Source organism: Penicillium brevicompactum, assembly GCF_028827555.1.
Source record: "Penicillium brevicompactum strain IBT 35665 chromosome Unknown utg000007l_segment0_segment0, whole genome shotgun sequence".
In the NCBI taxonomy this organism is placed as follows: Eukaryota; Fungi; Ascomycota; class Eurotiomycetes; order Eurotiales; family Aspergillaceae; genus Penicillium; species Penicillium brevicompactum.
The window spans coordinates 1126230-1139336 of record NW_026623210.1 but is presented as its reverse complement, the minus strand read 5'-3'; the positions used below and the strand labels follow the sequence as shown (position 1 = coordinate 1139336).

The 13107-nt window shown below is 49.5% G+C and overlaps 5 protein-coding genes across 5 annotated transcripts; 2 read left to right on the top strand and 3 right to left on the bottom strand.

The window, feature by feature from the left end:
- Window positions 1-219: 219 nt before the first annotated feature.
- N7506_011195 (WD40 repeat domain-containing protein) lies at window positions 220-2888 on the top strand (the record flags this gene model as incomplete). The annotated part of the gene is made up of 3 exons (XM_056960488.1): window positions 220-1120; window positions 1248-2134; window positions 2181-2888. 3 exons carry the CDS (start codon window positions 220-222, stop codon window positions 2886-2888), a joined length of 2496 nt encoding a protein of 831 aa, XP_056806643.1.
- Window positions 2889-3292: 404 nt separating this feature from the next.
- Window positions 3293-3820, top strand: N7506_011194 (uncharacterized protein; the record flags this gene model as incomplete). The annotated part of the gene is made up of 2 exons (XM_056960487.1): window positions 3293-3542; window positions 3675-3820. 2 exons carry the CDS (start codon window positions 3293-3295, stop codon window positions 3818-3820), a joined length of 396 nt encoding a protein of 131 aa, XP_056806642.1.
- Window positions 3821-4055: 235 nt separating this feature from the next.
- On the bottom strand, window positions 4056-6538 carry N7506_011193 (WD40 repeat domain-containing protein; the record flags this gene model as incomplete). The annotated part of the gene is made up of 2 exons (XM_056960486.1): window positions 4056-5928; window positions 5976-6538. The coding sequence occupies 2 exons, from the start codon at window positions 6536-6538 to the stop codon at window positions 4056-4058; spliced, it is 2436 nt and encodes an 811-aa protein (XP_056806641.1).
- Window positions 6539-7434: 896 nt separating this feature from the next.
- Window positions 7435-8728, bottom strand: N7506_011192 (uncharacterized protein; the record flags this gene model as incomplete). Its single annotated transcript, XM_056960485.1, has 3 exons — window positions 7435-7854; window positions 7908-7985; window positions 8042-8728. The coding sequence occupies 3 exons, from the start codon at window positions 8726-8728 to the stop codon at window positions 7435-7437; spliced, it is 1185 nt and encodes a 394-aa protein (XP_056806640.1).
- A 1484-nt stretch (window positions 8729-10212) lies between these two features.
- Window positions 10213-10621, bottom strand: N7506_011191 (uncharacterized protein; the record flags this gene model as incomplete). The annotated part of the gene is made up of 2 exons (XM_056960484.1): window positions 10213-10357; window positions 10440-10621. The coding sequence occupies 2 exons, from the start codon at window positions 10619-10621 to the stop codon at window positions 10213-10215; spliced, it is 327 nt and encodes a 108-aa protein (XP_056806639.1).
- Window positions 10622-13107: the final 2486 nt, after the last annotated feature.

Here is a 13107-nt window from a genome sequence, read left to right as displayed (position 1 = left end):
CGCCTCAGGCGACAAGGAAAGCCCTGGCCAATCAAAACTCGCGTTCGATTTGTATACGCTCACGTGACATGGGGGACACTTGCTATTCTGGGATCTGGAGTTTGTCTCTGTCTCTGTCTCTCTCTATGCTGGTTTGAAGGAGAGGTCCCTTCTACATTCCTTTCATTGCCCAGGTGGCACCAGGTCAACAATTACCGATGCTTAACTATCTCGTCCAGAATGATGGTAGAAACAAGATGTCATTCTTTCGAGGAAGCCTCTCCAGCAGATCACCACAGAATTCCCTCCTTTGCGCGTTTTCGGTCCAGCTCTTCAAGGGAGAGCGAAGCTATCCCAATATCTGAGTCTGCTACCTACTTCTTGCCATTCTTTGAGTCGCCCGCTCCTCAAAAGCCTAACGCCAAGCCGCGCGTGTTTGCTCGTTCCAAAGAGAACCGAATCTCATCCCCAGAAAGAGGACGCTATAGATTGAGAGCTGCGACAAGCCCACCGAGCTCCAGAAGCCCGCTGCGAAGGACACTGTCCCCTGATCGATTCATCCCAAGACGGGATTTTGTGGTACCAAAATCAGCAACCTTTCTTGTAACCAAGCTACCAGAGCACCTTTCGCCTCAAGAAAGACTCTTCCGGCGACTGACACCCGGCGACGACCCATTCCTTCCAGCAGAATCTTCTACAAACTCTACTCGTGTCCGGCCGGCTAGCTTTCAGTGGATACCACGCCAGCGGCCTCATCTGATCACTGACATTACCAACTTCAATTCTCATGGCAGCACTACTCAAACAAGCAATGATACAATTTGGAGTGTTGGTGGAGCTTCCGCAGCAAATGGAACTCCCCATTCCATGACTAGCAATGGCACGCCAAACTCTTTGAGCCATCAATCAGCCGCTCCAACCTTTGTGGCTCGCTTCATGCCCAAGAAACCAAAATACAGCGAACATGCGATTCATGAGTCTAGACTAGCGCTTGCTTTAGATATCGACCAAACCAACAGATTGCTTGGCACTTCTTTACCATGTCCTGATCCTCCTCTCAATCCCATATCTCCGAACTTCGAGCGCCTCTCTCCATTCGTCTGGAAAGATAGTGCATGGAAGAAGGTTGAAAGAGAGCATTGTGAGTACATTCGTCAGTCTTTGGCTATATTTACCATATAAAGAGATATCAGAACCATATTTTTAAGAAAAGTATAAGACTACAAAACCAGCAGTCATTTGCTGCGGAGCTGACTCCAGATTTCCAGGGCCAAAAGCTCGCGCTACAAAGGAGATCGTCCCACCGAAGCCATTTCGAATCCTAGATGCTCCGTTTCTTCGGGATGACTTCTACTGCAGCACGCTTGCATACTCGAGTATATCGGGAATCTTGGCAGTGGGTCTTTGCCATAATGTCTACCTCTGGTCCGAAGGCCGTGGGGTTGACTATCCACCTTTTCAGGATGTGCATCTGTCAAATTATGTAACTTCATTGTCATTTTCATCAGATGATGGCAGAAGAAGCATACTTGCAGTGGCTCGTCGGTCTGGTCAATTGACACTATGGAGCACTTTCGAAAAGCATGTTCGGTTCGAGATCAGCCATCCCAACAGCATCACCTGTGTCGCTTTCAAACCCAAGACATCTCGCCGGTACTCCGAACGAATGACTCATATGGAAGTCGAGGTAGAAGAACTTGTTGCAGGCGATGAATTGGGAAACATTTGGTACTACTCGGTTGAATGGAATGGCGAAGATGACCGAGTCAAATGGCAATGGAACGGATCCATGACACTACTTGCCAAAATATGTGCGCACACTCAGCAAATTTGCGGTATGGCATGGTCACCCGATTTGAAATACCTTGCTACAGGCGGGAACGACAACGTTTGTCTGCTCTTCGAGATGTGCAAGATTATTCCATCACAGCCGATAATCTTACCCCTCGTGTCAAATTCCTCGTCCAGTCTCAGCCTGGGCGCCTTCCCATATCATGCCATAGGCACTATGACTAGGCGACTGTTCCATCGACGGGCTGCCTTGGGACAACCGATCCCATCGTGGGTTGGTCCCCCTCCAATCCGACCGCCATCCTCAACTCCGCTGCTAAGCCACGCAGGAACCCTGATATCCGGCGGTGGAAGAACAATTCTAGTTCCAAACAAAAGTGAGAAGCATCGATTTGGCCACAAAGCGGCAGTCAAAGCGATCGCATTCGCTCCATGGCAATCATCTCTTCTCGCTACGGGGGGGCGGCACCAACGACAGAAATATCCACTTCTATCACACCCGCAGTGGAGCTTGTCTGGCAACAATCCACGTCTTCGCTCAAGTGACGAGCCTCATCTGGAGCGAGACCCGGCGCGAGATCGCAGCTACTTTTGGATACGCACAGCCAGATCATCCATTTCGAATTGCTGTCTTCGCTTGGCCAAGCTGTGCTCAAGTCGCCGTCGTTCCTTGGGGACCACATGGTGTTAGCTGGGATGGGTTGGAACATCACGTTGGTGCTGACTGCGGAAGAGCCTTGTGTGCAATTCGCTATTCGGGCAAACTCCCTCGCTCCATGGGTGTCATCTCGCCCAGACCAGACCCGTCGCGTGCATCTTTGTCTCGCACGAGCTCAGCTACCGTGACTCTCCCCCAGAGCGAGGCTACAAGTAGTACCGTTCGGGGAACCCTCACAAGAATGGTGACGCCCAAGGAGAAGGAAGGTGGGATGTGGTGTTCCAGGACTGTTGAAGAGGGATGCATCATCATCGCCTCGAGTGATCAGACTATCAAGTTCCATGAAGTGTGGACAGGACGGAGAACAAGTACTGGTTCTGCCAGTGGCCTTTTTGGTGGAAGTGCCATTCTCGAAGGTTTGGAAGGCATTGAGGAGTGTGGTGGGGAAGTCATTCGCTAATGTTTCTTTGCTTCGAATTGAGATTGGGAACTATCCTTAGCAGCTCGTATATCATACCCCTTGGCTGCAGATTATGTTATTTTTGAATGCTGATTCTGTGTTCGTCCTACTATATCTCCCAATGCAGAGTAATGTTGGAAGAGCATAATCTGCACACCGTCAGTTTATCGAGTTCGTGCATTAGTGTCCACCCCTTATGGGTACATTCTATGCACATTTGGGTGTTATGATGAACCCCCCCGCCGATCCCTCTCCACCTTCCATCGCTACGCTCTTCAGGAACCCGAGCTAGTTAGTATTTCAGCTGTCTCCTGGGCTTATGTCTGTTTATTTTTTCTGCTTTTATTTTTGCTCCTACCTCCTGTCTCACCTTCACCATTCCTCCCCTTCGTTTCCAGCCCCAAATGCGTCTGTCCACCCTAGCCCAGGTGTTGTTCACCACCACGACCCTCGCCCTGGATGCATCCCTCGGATCCACCCTGAACGTGACCGTGCTTGGTGCGCGCCACAATCGCTCCACACTCGAGTGTTGGGCTCTGAAGCCCGGCTTTGAGACATCTTCCGAAGCCGGTACTTCTGGTTCATCGGTCCTAGATTTAGGTTCTGTGACTGGAAATGCGACATTTACGACTTTGCCCGCTGGGTTCGATGGCGGTAGACACAATGCGCCGACCTTGCAGTAAGTTCGCTTGATACATGGAATTGTTTGTTGCATTGCTAATTTTATCTGGTGGGTGGTATTCCTCTCGGGATTGGCACATATCACACTACCCAACTCGACCACAGAGGCGCGGGTAGAGGGTGGTAAGAACGGAGCTATCCTCGCACTTGACACTGCCGATGTCAGTGCCCTGGGCCACTACACCACTTATCCCTCGAAGGAGCGAACAGTGGCCCTGGAAATCCCCCTCGGCGAGGCAGGAGCCCCCTAGCCATCGTGTTTTGCACGAAGGTCCCTGCGAAGGAGAGGAGCTACTTGTGTAGGAGATAGATGGAAGATACGATCCAAAATTTGAAAGACATCAGATTTGATTGATATAGACGCAGGGCGCTCGGCAGGCGCGCAAGATATCGAAAGTAAATAAAAACAATAAATGCAGACCGGTTGGATGCATCGAGAAATATGTTCTTTTATGGACCGTAGCCTCCTAATTCGTACACTGGACCTTATTTCCGTCCACCCTTGCCCTTCTTGGCAGTCTTGCTCTTCTTTGATGGCGGAGCCTGCTGCTGGGTGCCATCGTCGGACTCGTCTTCCGTGTCGGCGATGAAGTCGACCATGGAGCCGTCACTGTCAGCCTCGTCGTCATCGTCATCCTCGTTCTCCTCCAGTGACTCCTCGGCATCGGAAGAGCCAACGGATTCCGCAGCCTCAATGTCTAGGATGGGCTCCTCGTCGGCATCCTCGTCGTCACTGTCATCTTCATCATCCTCAGACTCATCGACAACGTTCATCATTGACTCGTCCTCATCGTAGGCCTGGTCGCGTATTGACTTCCGGGGTGTCTTGGCCTCGGTCTCACTGTCTTCGAGATCATCCTGACCCTCGACGTAGATAACATTGTCCTCATCCTCGCTGTCCATGTCCTCGTCACCTCCACGAATGGACTGACGCAGGCTCAATTGAGCGTCGAGCATGTCGAGCTTGCCCTTGAGGAGCAGGAGAGAAGGCAGGCTCGAAGAGCGCTGGTCCATGACCTTGTAGAGAGAGGCCATGCGCTTCAGGAGATCAGGGTGACCAGCCAGGGCACCGCCGTGAGCAACGCAGGTCCATTGAACCCAGACGAGAAGGTGGCCGTAGCGAGCGGGGCGCGAGGCAAGACGCTCAGCGAGCTTCTGAAGCAGAGTGGCGGCCAGGGAGGAATCGAGACGTTGGATTGTAGTGCGGATGATTGAAAGATCACCGGTGTGGAAGCATGACTCCAGCATACCGCTGTCGTTGGTCTTGAGAGACTGTGTGAGAACAGTAGCGAGTGAGACACCGGTGGGAATCTGTTGCACTGCAGCCTGAGGCTTGCCGGGGACCAATGCACCAAGCAAGACATCATCGTCGAGCTCGGCCTCCACGTCCACCTCTGCGTTGGCACGCATGAGCTCGCCGAAAGAAGGCTCTGCACCCTCTTCCTCTTCCTCCTCCTCTGAATCAGGAGCATTCTGCATTTCGACATCCCCATTGACCGCGGCTTTAGCGGGCTTGGTCTTCTTCTCAGTGGAAGTAGCCTTTTGCTTGGTGTCCTCATCATCGGAATCACCCTCGCTGTCGGATCCGGAGGCAGATTTTGAGTCCTCCATTTCCACATCGTCGTCAGCCAAATTACCCTGCTCAACAGTCATGTGAGTCTCGTTGACACGGCTTTCCCCGGCGCTCTTAGCTCCGCCATTTGTGGCAGCAGCAAGTGATGAGCTTGATTTGGTCTTGACCACAGTCTTGACACCAGTGAAAGAGATTTCCTCGGTGTTCTCGTCAAGGTACTTGACGCGCTCGAAAACGGGAACCACACCACCTTCGGTGTATGCGACAACAATGTTGGGGCCTTGGAAAGACACAGCCGAGACTGGGACACAGGCGCTCGAGAACTCGTTATTCGTAACCTTAAGGGATGCGTGTGCCTTTTGGGTCATTTGTTTGCGAAGGGCCTTAGCGGTAGCACCTGGGGCGGCCTGGGGCTGAGCAAATGGCTGGGTGAAAAGTTCGATGGTACCATCTTCGGTGATCGCAGCAAGCACTGCACCACCGTGAGCAACTGTTGAGACTTCCTGTTCGGCGACAAGGTTGCGAACAAGCTTTTGAGTAGCGGCATCAAAAACGTTGATAAAGCGATCACCATCGGAGGCAAGGAATGCTCCCGCGCCAGCGGATTCGGAAGAGGATGAGATGACTGTGTGGATGTGATTGCGCATAGCCGGGAATTGAACAGGCTCGTCGGCCTTCTCGGTATCTATTAAGAATGGGGTCTGAGAGGCGCAAATCAGAGGGGTGCTCGAGGGGACGGGACGAGAGAGCGCGGTGAAAACGGAGGATGCGGGGAGGTGGATGGTCCTGAAAAGTTAGTCAAGTCATTTGCAGTCGGGGAAATGATGTCTTACTGGATGGGCTTTCCAGTACGCAGGTCCCACTGGATAAGCTTGTTATCACCACCGACACTCCAAGCCTCCTCGGCGGGTCGAGCGGCCGTGAACTTGAAATCCTTGATTCCCTTCTCGTGGGCGCCGTTCAGGATTCCGACAACCTTGTCTTCAGTGGGGGAGTACATGCGGATGTCCGATGTGTTAGTGCCGAATGCGACCACGATGTCACCTTGGTCCAATCCATCGGGGGCCCCGTTGACATCGGAGCCGCGCTTGCGCTTCTTCTTCGACAAATCGCGACCCTTGCCCGAATTGTTATAGTAGCCCCAGTCCAATGAGGTGACTGTCTCCTTCGGGCCCAAGATGTGCTCGCACTGTAGGCGTCCTGTGTTGGTGTCGTGGACTCGGATGTGTTGGCCATCGAGGCCTTGGATGACGGACGCAAATAGGGCCAATTGGTATTCCGACGGGGAGAATGCAGCTCGCAGGATTGAAGACTTGCTACCAGCTTGGTTCAAGCTAGAGGATGGGGCAGCAGCCGAGCCAACCTTGGTTGCTGGGCGAGCTGACTTCTTTCCCATTTTGGCTGTAACTTTTTCTTGGGCTGGATTTTTTTCTTCTGAGGTCGCTTCGTATGCGGCGAGATCAAATCTCAATGGACCAATTCAAGAGAGGTATCAGAATTTCCAGATAGACTCTCTTTTTCTCCACCCCTATGGCAGCGGTTCAGGGCTTAGGACGGTGGTATCGCAGTTGCTGCGGATAGGAAAAAAAATGTTCTGTAGAGCCTTGACACGCTAGTCCCGAGATGGCTAGATCCATGTCCACGTCTTATCTAATCATCCCGTGATCCATCCTCAATCTCGACGTACGGACATCAACACTCCTCTGTTCAAATCTTGCTGTGATTAAATTCCTATCTCACGTCTTCTCCCGGTCGTTTGAACCAGAAAACATCCAAGAATTACGTGTGGTGCAACTACCAAGCCAGCATAGAAGCAGGCGGGCCATTCTTCTCATGAGTGTTTGATTCGAAGAGAACCATCCACCTTCAACACATCGGGCGCACTTGTACATTCCCACACCAGCAACTAGTTTTAATTATGGTCACGCAACACCATGTTTAATGCCATGGCACGCTTTCTGGTATTGATGGCCGCTCATCTTGAAATCTCCATTAAAGTGAACACCGCGAGAAAAACACCAGTATTCGTCAACTGGACATTTACAGCACTCCAGCGATCTCTGTTGTTGGCATTTAGTCTAGTAAGGCATAGCAGTATCTACTGACACGTCGCATACTTTTCAAAAGAAGCTAATATCGAAGTGTAGGCTTGGGGCTTTTGTGGAGGAAAAGCAGAATCAACAAGATTGGACGATGGGCAGCTGAATAAGAGAACTGACAATGGCTTATCAGAGGAAACACAGTCTGGACATTTGGAACTATGGACTGTGCCCATGCGAAAGCACTGTATGACTATGAGATCGAAATCTCCGTAGTAGTAAACAACTTCTGCAACGCGAGGCTCTTCTCCTCAGCAGGCAAATCCTGGGCCATCACCGCAGCGATTCTCTCATCTAGCTCCTTACGATCTGTTGCCTTCTGGGCTTCTGCCTGCTTTTCTGCCTCCAGGTCCTCTTCGGTCTGTCCAATGGAGTCACCGAGCTCAATCTCCACAGCTTCTTCGGCGTCTCCATCTTCTATCAGCTTTTTGTCTGCTTCTTCCTTCTTCCTCTTCTCAGCCTCTTCATCGACCCTTTCCCATCCAGTCTCTACTCCGTTTTCATCATACACAGCTCGGAAACGGACGAGTGCAATTTGAACTCCGTTCTCGTCGAAGACGGGTCTCATTTCCTCGGCAGCAGGTGCAGCCCTCGATTGGGTTTGCTTGAGGAGCTGGATACACGATTGGTCAGAACTGATCACGAGTCAACTATGTATCAACTTACTGCTTTGGTGAATAACTTGGTGAAACTCGACAGCCTGAACCCATTTCCGCCATAGGAGACAACGAGTCCCTTATCGTTCTGCATTTTGTTAAAATCAAACGCAAACAGTCAGGTCAACTCTGTAGAATTCTCACCTCAGATGCTTTGAAGGTTGTCCAACCTGAGCTGTCGCCTTTGACTGCTGACGAGCCTTCGAGTCCACCCTCTGCGACACCAGTAGCTCCAGCCTTAAATCCTGCACTGGTGTCCCGATGGTGAGCACTGTCCATGGTGATCTTGCACTCCTGGGTTGACCAGGTCTTGTTCACAGCCCAGAGTCCATGTTCCTTGATATCTCCTTTCCAAGCGGAGTTCACGAGAGCTTTGGCATTGGCCTTCACCCAATTCGTGATGGGAGTATTCCAAGCTCCACGGAACTTCTCATTGATCACGGCATGTTCGGCGATCAATGCCGCCTTTCCAGTCTGTCCCCACTTGTTCTTTGCTTCAGCTGAAACATCGACTGGTGCGGCACTCAAAGCGCCAGAAAGACCTCCGTTCACACCGAAGCTGTGCTCGGCCTCACTTGATGAAGCTCGCGTGTTCCAATCCGCCTCTGAGGGGTCATGACTATCCCAGGCAACACCCAGGCTAGTATATCCGTCTTTCTCAACACGGCCCGGAATGGAAAGATCGGTGATTGTAGTCCAGCCTCCATGTCGGTCGAAGAAGCCGATCACACCCGGGTGAATCTCAGCGTATGGCTGGGGTTTATACAAATAGTAACCGTCGCCATTACGGTTCATGAGCGCTGCATATTCTTCGAAAGGAGTGGGAGTCATTGTGTATGAACGAGTTAGGTGATTAATGAAAACAAATGTTCAATTTTCTTTACTTGGGAGGGGCAGCACTGTTAGCCGTTTTATCTTTGACAGCAAGTGGGTTTGGCCCCGTACAGTACTCCGTAGTACATAGTATTGCACATGGTGCTAGTGACGACATGTGGGAGATCTGTATATTCGAGTATGATTTCATGAGGGGTGGAGATGGCCTATCAGTTGGGACCAGTTCACGTCGATCCCAGCCCCTCTTTCTCATACTCGAAGAACTACGTTTGTGCGGGCTTTGTGAACCCAACACGAGTATACGAAGCAGCTGTGTTAATTAATACAAATATTGATCGGGAAAGCATAATGCTTGACATTGGTGAATACAATCTGACGTGCGTCGAACCAAGGCTCAGATCAGGTGCATACAACGATGTATGTACAGCTACGAGTGGTTCGCATCCAGTTGAGGGGTATTTTTCTCTGGTTTTCCTCGCCCGACGATCGGTGGAGATGTGGGTCAGCTTTTATCGATGTGGCTTTTTTATGACCAAATTGAGATCCACTCTCGACCCGAGAGGCTGGGCTTCTGCGCACCCCGAACCGAGGAAGGTATCTGATCGCTGGCTGAAATGTGTGGATTGGTGTGGATGAAAAGACATTCGCTTAGCCGTATTATGTATTGTACAATTTGTGAGTCTGAGAACTCGTGTTGATTGATGGGCTCAAATATGGGTCTGGTCAGTCCCTTAGGTAGCTGGTTCGTATGAATGTACAGTAGGTAGTACAGATCCTCACAACGCCCAAAAGAGAAAACTAGACTTGCCTTGTAATCCTTGAAGTGTCCCTGTGCCGCTGCGTACTCTCAATTCATGGTAACGAGCTTGCGATGAACCAAAACAGCATATGATATCCAGGTCCCAATATGCCATACCCTGTGGTTTTGATGATTTGAAGACAAATATTTTCTTCACATCACGTCGCGGTGACTATCCCCGGTGCGATGTTTTGCCGCATTGCTTTCTTGTCATTGATTGGACGGTCCACATAAAAAGCACACTACGTCGAGTCTTATGTACGATTAGGCGACTAATTATCAAACCAATAAGCTTAGTCTCCTGTAGTTGAATGTGTAATTGTGGCGCAGAGCCGAGGTAGCAGAGTGTTTATCATATTCCTAAAAATGCGGCGAATTCAACCAAGAGATGTTATGTCATATTAATACCTAAGAATAATGGTGGCCCAAGAGAAGACAAGGCAGATAAAGCATAACGAAATATAGCACCGGTGATCGTAAGAGATAGGAGATTCTGAAACCCTCTTGGCAATGCTGACGATTGAGGATCGGGTGTGTGGTTGGGACGGGTTGTGGGCACTTGTCATTGTAGTTTGGCTGTAATCCTCGATACATCGACCAATCACCAATCGCAATACATGATGTTCCTTGACGGCGGAGGCTCTGGCGCAGGAAGTAGCGCAGGCACTCCTAGCTCAATCGCTTATTTGGTCCGGGCTCTGATCCAGTCGCAAAGGCGGGAAAGCTTGTTCAAAGCACGATCCAGCTTCCGAGCGCAGACGTTCTGGTGGCCGGGGGTTGCTGATAGCTCGGGGGACGCCGATTCCGAGTCAGTCGTAGTGGTTCGCCTTGAAAAGCAAGTTAGTAACCCGAAGATAGTCATCACACATAGGCATAGACATAGGGGTCTCAGATAGTACAATAACTTACTGGAAGCTAGACACAGAGGTAGACGGATCAACAGAGTCCGGCACCGCAATTTCTTGGTCAACTTCCGTCTCCGACTGAGGGGAGGGAGGGTAATCAACATTTTCCATCATAGGTTGTTCGGCTATACCCTGAACCCAATCACGGGTCCAGTTGGCCTTCTGTGCACGTAGCCAGTATCCCATTGTAGACAGGGAGAGGTGACTTTGTGATGGAGATGTTTTTGTTTCGACAAGCGAAGGGAAAGAAGGATGGTCTCGGCGCTTGTAGGAAGAAGACTTCAGATAAATACGACTCGATTGCTCTCCCTGGGACTAAGAGGCGGAGACCCGCTTATGCAAGCGACTAAAATGCCGAGTCGAAACGCGAGGGAGCACTTTACGGTTATTCTTAAGGACGATTTCTCGCAAGCCACGTAATATTCCAGACCAATTGATCACCTGATACAGGGTCACAAACTGCCTTGGTTAAAATGTTTACCTGGGCAGAATTTAGCTTCTTGTATAGAGTGCCAGTAGGAGGGGTATATGTGAATTAGAAAGATGGAACGGGGTGGTGAGTCGTGCCTATCTTGCGCGTCACTGCTTGAATCTTGTGCGTCTCTGATCGTCTTGGCTCTGGCCTTCGAAAGAAGAGATTTATAAAGTTTGAATACTTGGCAAGTATTATACTGGTCTAATTGTATCAATGGAAAGAAACAATGCGATACGGAGTACTCATGACTGTCTTACGCTGCTAGAACTCCATCTCGTACATAGTAACACGCTAACAGCCAGAGCCTTGATATAATGCTGTGGTTCTAGTTATGAAGCAACTTTGAGTGCCCTCAGCACATGTGCACGACTTATATTTTGGCCAAAGCCAATATTCTACTTTGAAGTAGTAATTGGAACCGATCTTGAAGTTATGATGTCAAAAATCGGAAGCCGGAACGATCAACGCTAGCGGCCCGCACCCGCGCCACCCGAAGTGGGTCCAGTCTGATTGAGGCTGCGAGGTTCCCTGCAACACTACACCATACTTATACCACTGGGGTTTATCGCACAGAAGTTTCACTTCGGATATAATATTAGGGATCCTCATAGGAGAGCCAGTGTATCTGATAAAATGGTATCAGTCGTCTCATTACTCAGTGTTCCAATGCTTCCACCACATCATCTGTAGATTATGTGACACAGAGTACGTTTCTGACGATTAGCCTGGAAATATGTCCCACTAGGAAGAATGAGTATTTCAAGCTACTTGTACCATTGTGTACGGCTATATCTAGGTAGAAAATATACATTTGCGGACAAAAGGCAAGTTAATTTCCAGATGGAGCAATCACCCTGCCAGTCACTATGTTTTGCCCTAAGGAATTTCGGCAATCTAGTTGTGGGCTATGCAATTAGTCAAGTTCCAAGGTTACCTAGGTAGATCATAGAGTTGAACTGACTTTGTCTGTTGGAATGAGAAAGAAGGAGCAAGAGACATGTCATACAGAAACGGCATTTTGACAGACAGTTTGGGTTTTACAACGGCAATCTTCTTTCAATTGGGTATTGTTTGGCATATAAACCTTCCAAGCTTCTGGCCATCAAAGATGTGATAATACTCATTCCCAACATCAATAGAACCTTGGAAGATTGACTCCTACCTAAGATGGGGCGTGTATTGAGTGCAATCATATCACGAGAGTGACCTATACCATCTATGCAATATGACTAGATCCAAGACTGCGAAAATATGCTTCGCCTCTGGATTGCCTAGCTCTCCATTGGCATGTGGTTTCCAGAAGGCAGCCTAAATATAGCCATTCAATCCTATTTAATGAGCACATTGATGAACAGTGCATGTCAGATTTGGTAAGCCTAGCAGATTTTTCTTTCTTTTGAGTCTTTCTTCTTCCCGATTGACCCCATAGAAAGTGTGTCCAGCTGGGTGTTGGGCCTTGTTTCTCGAGGTCCTGGTTCTGTGGTATGGGACCTTAATACAACATCATAGATACTTTGAAAAGCAATCTGTGTGGGTATGATGTCCCTCAACTGCGCTATCACGATCATGAATTGCAATGCTACCTACTCCAGGGCTGCATGGCTTGCCCAGATTGTCACCTGTCAAGGAAAGACCTCAGGAGTCTCACTCGAGTGCACTTCTAGAGCGACTCACCCACTGTGGGTAATGAGTATCAGCATAATAGAGGGCATTCCACAAAACCTTGGAAGGTTCCAAGGTTGCCCGCGATATTCCAATTTGTTGTCATTCCAATCTTGGAATGATCTGAGCTGCCACCTGGAACGATGAGTCATGGCCTGTATGCAAGGTCAAGGTTGCCGACAGCCGGGAGGATATGGTCAGGTGGATTTTATCTTTTGGCAAACACTCATTTGTAAGCTTGCGCGGGTGAAGGACCTCGGGAAGTATCAAACATGGAATTGGGGAAGATTGGTTTCATTTGAGATTGTGCACCCAAAAAAGACGCCGAGCTTCATTTTGATATTGACATGTGTGATTTAGATCTCTCAGTTGACTTGGCATCTAGTTTGGCAAATCATGTTGAAATTCTTGTATGATATCCCTCATCAGAGTAAACTCACCTTAGCACACGGTCTTGGGTACCAATATATACTTTAAAAATGACTTCGGTCCTCCAAGATAGCATCACATCTAATTTTCAACACAAAGATATCTG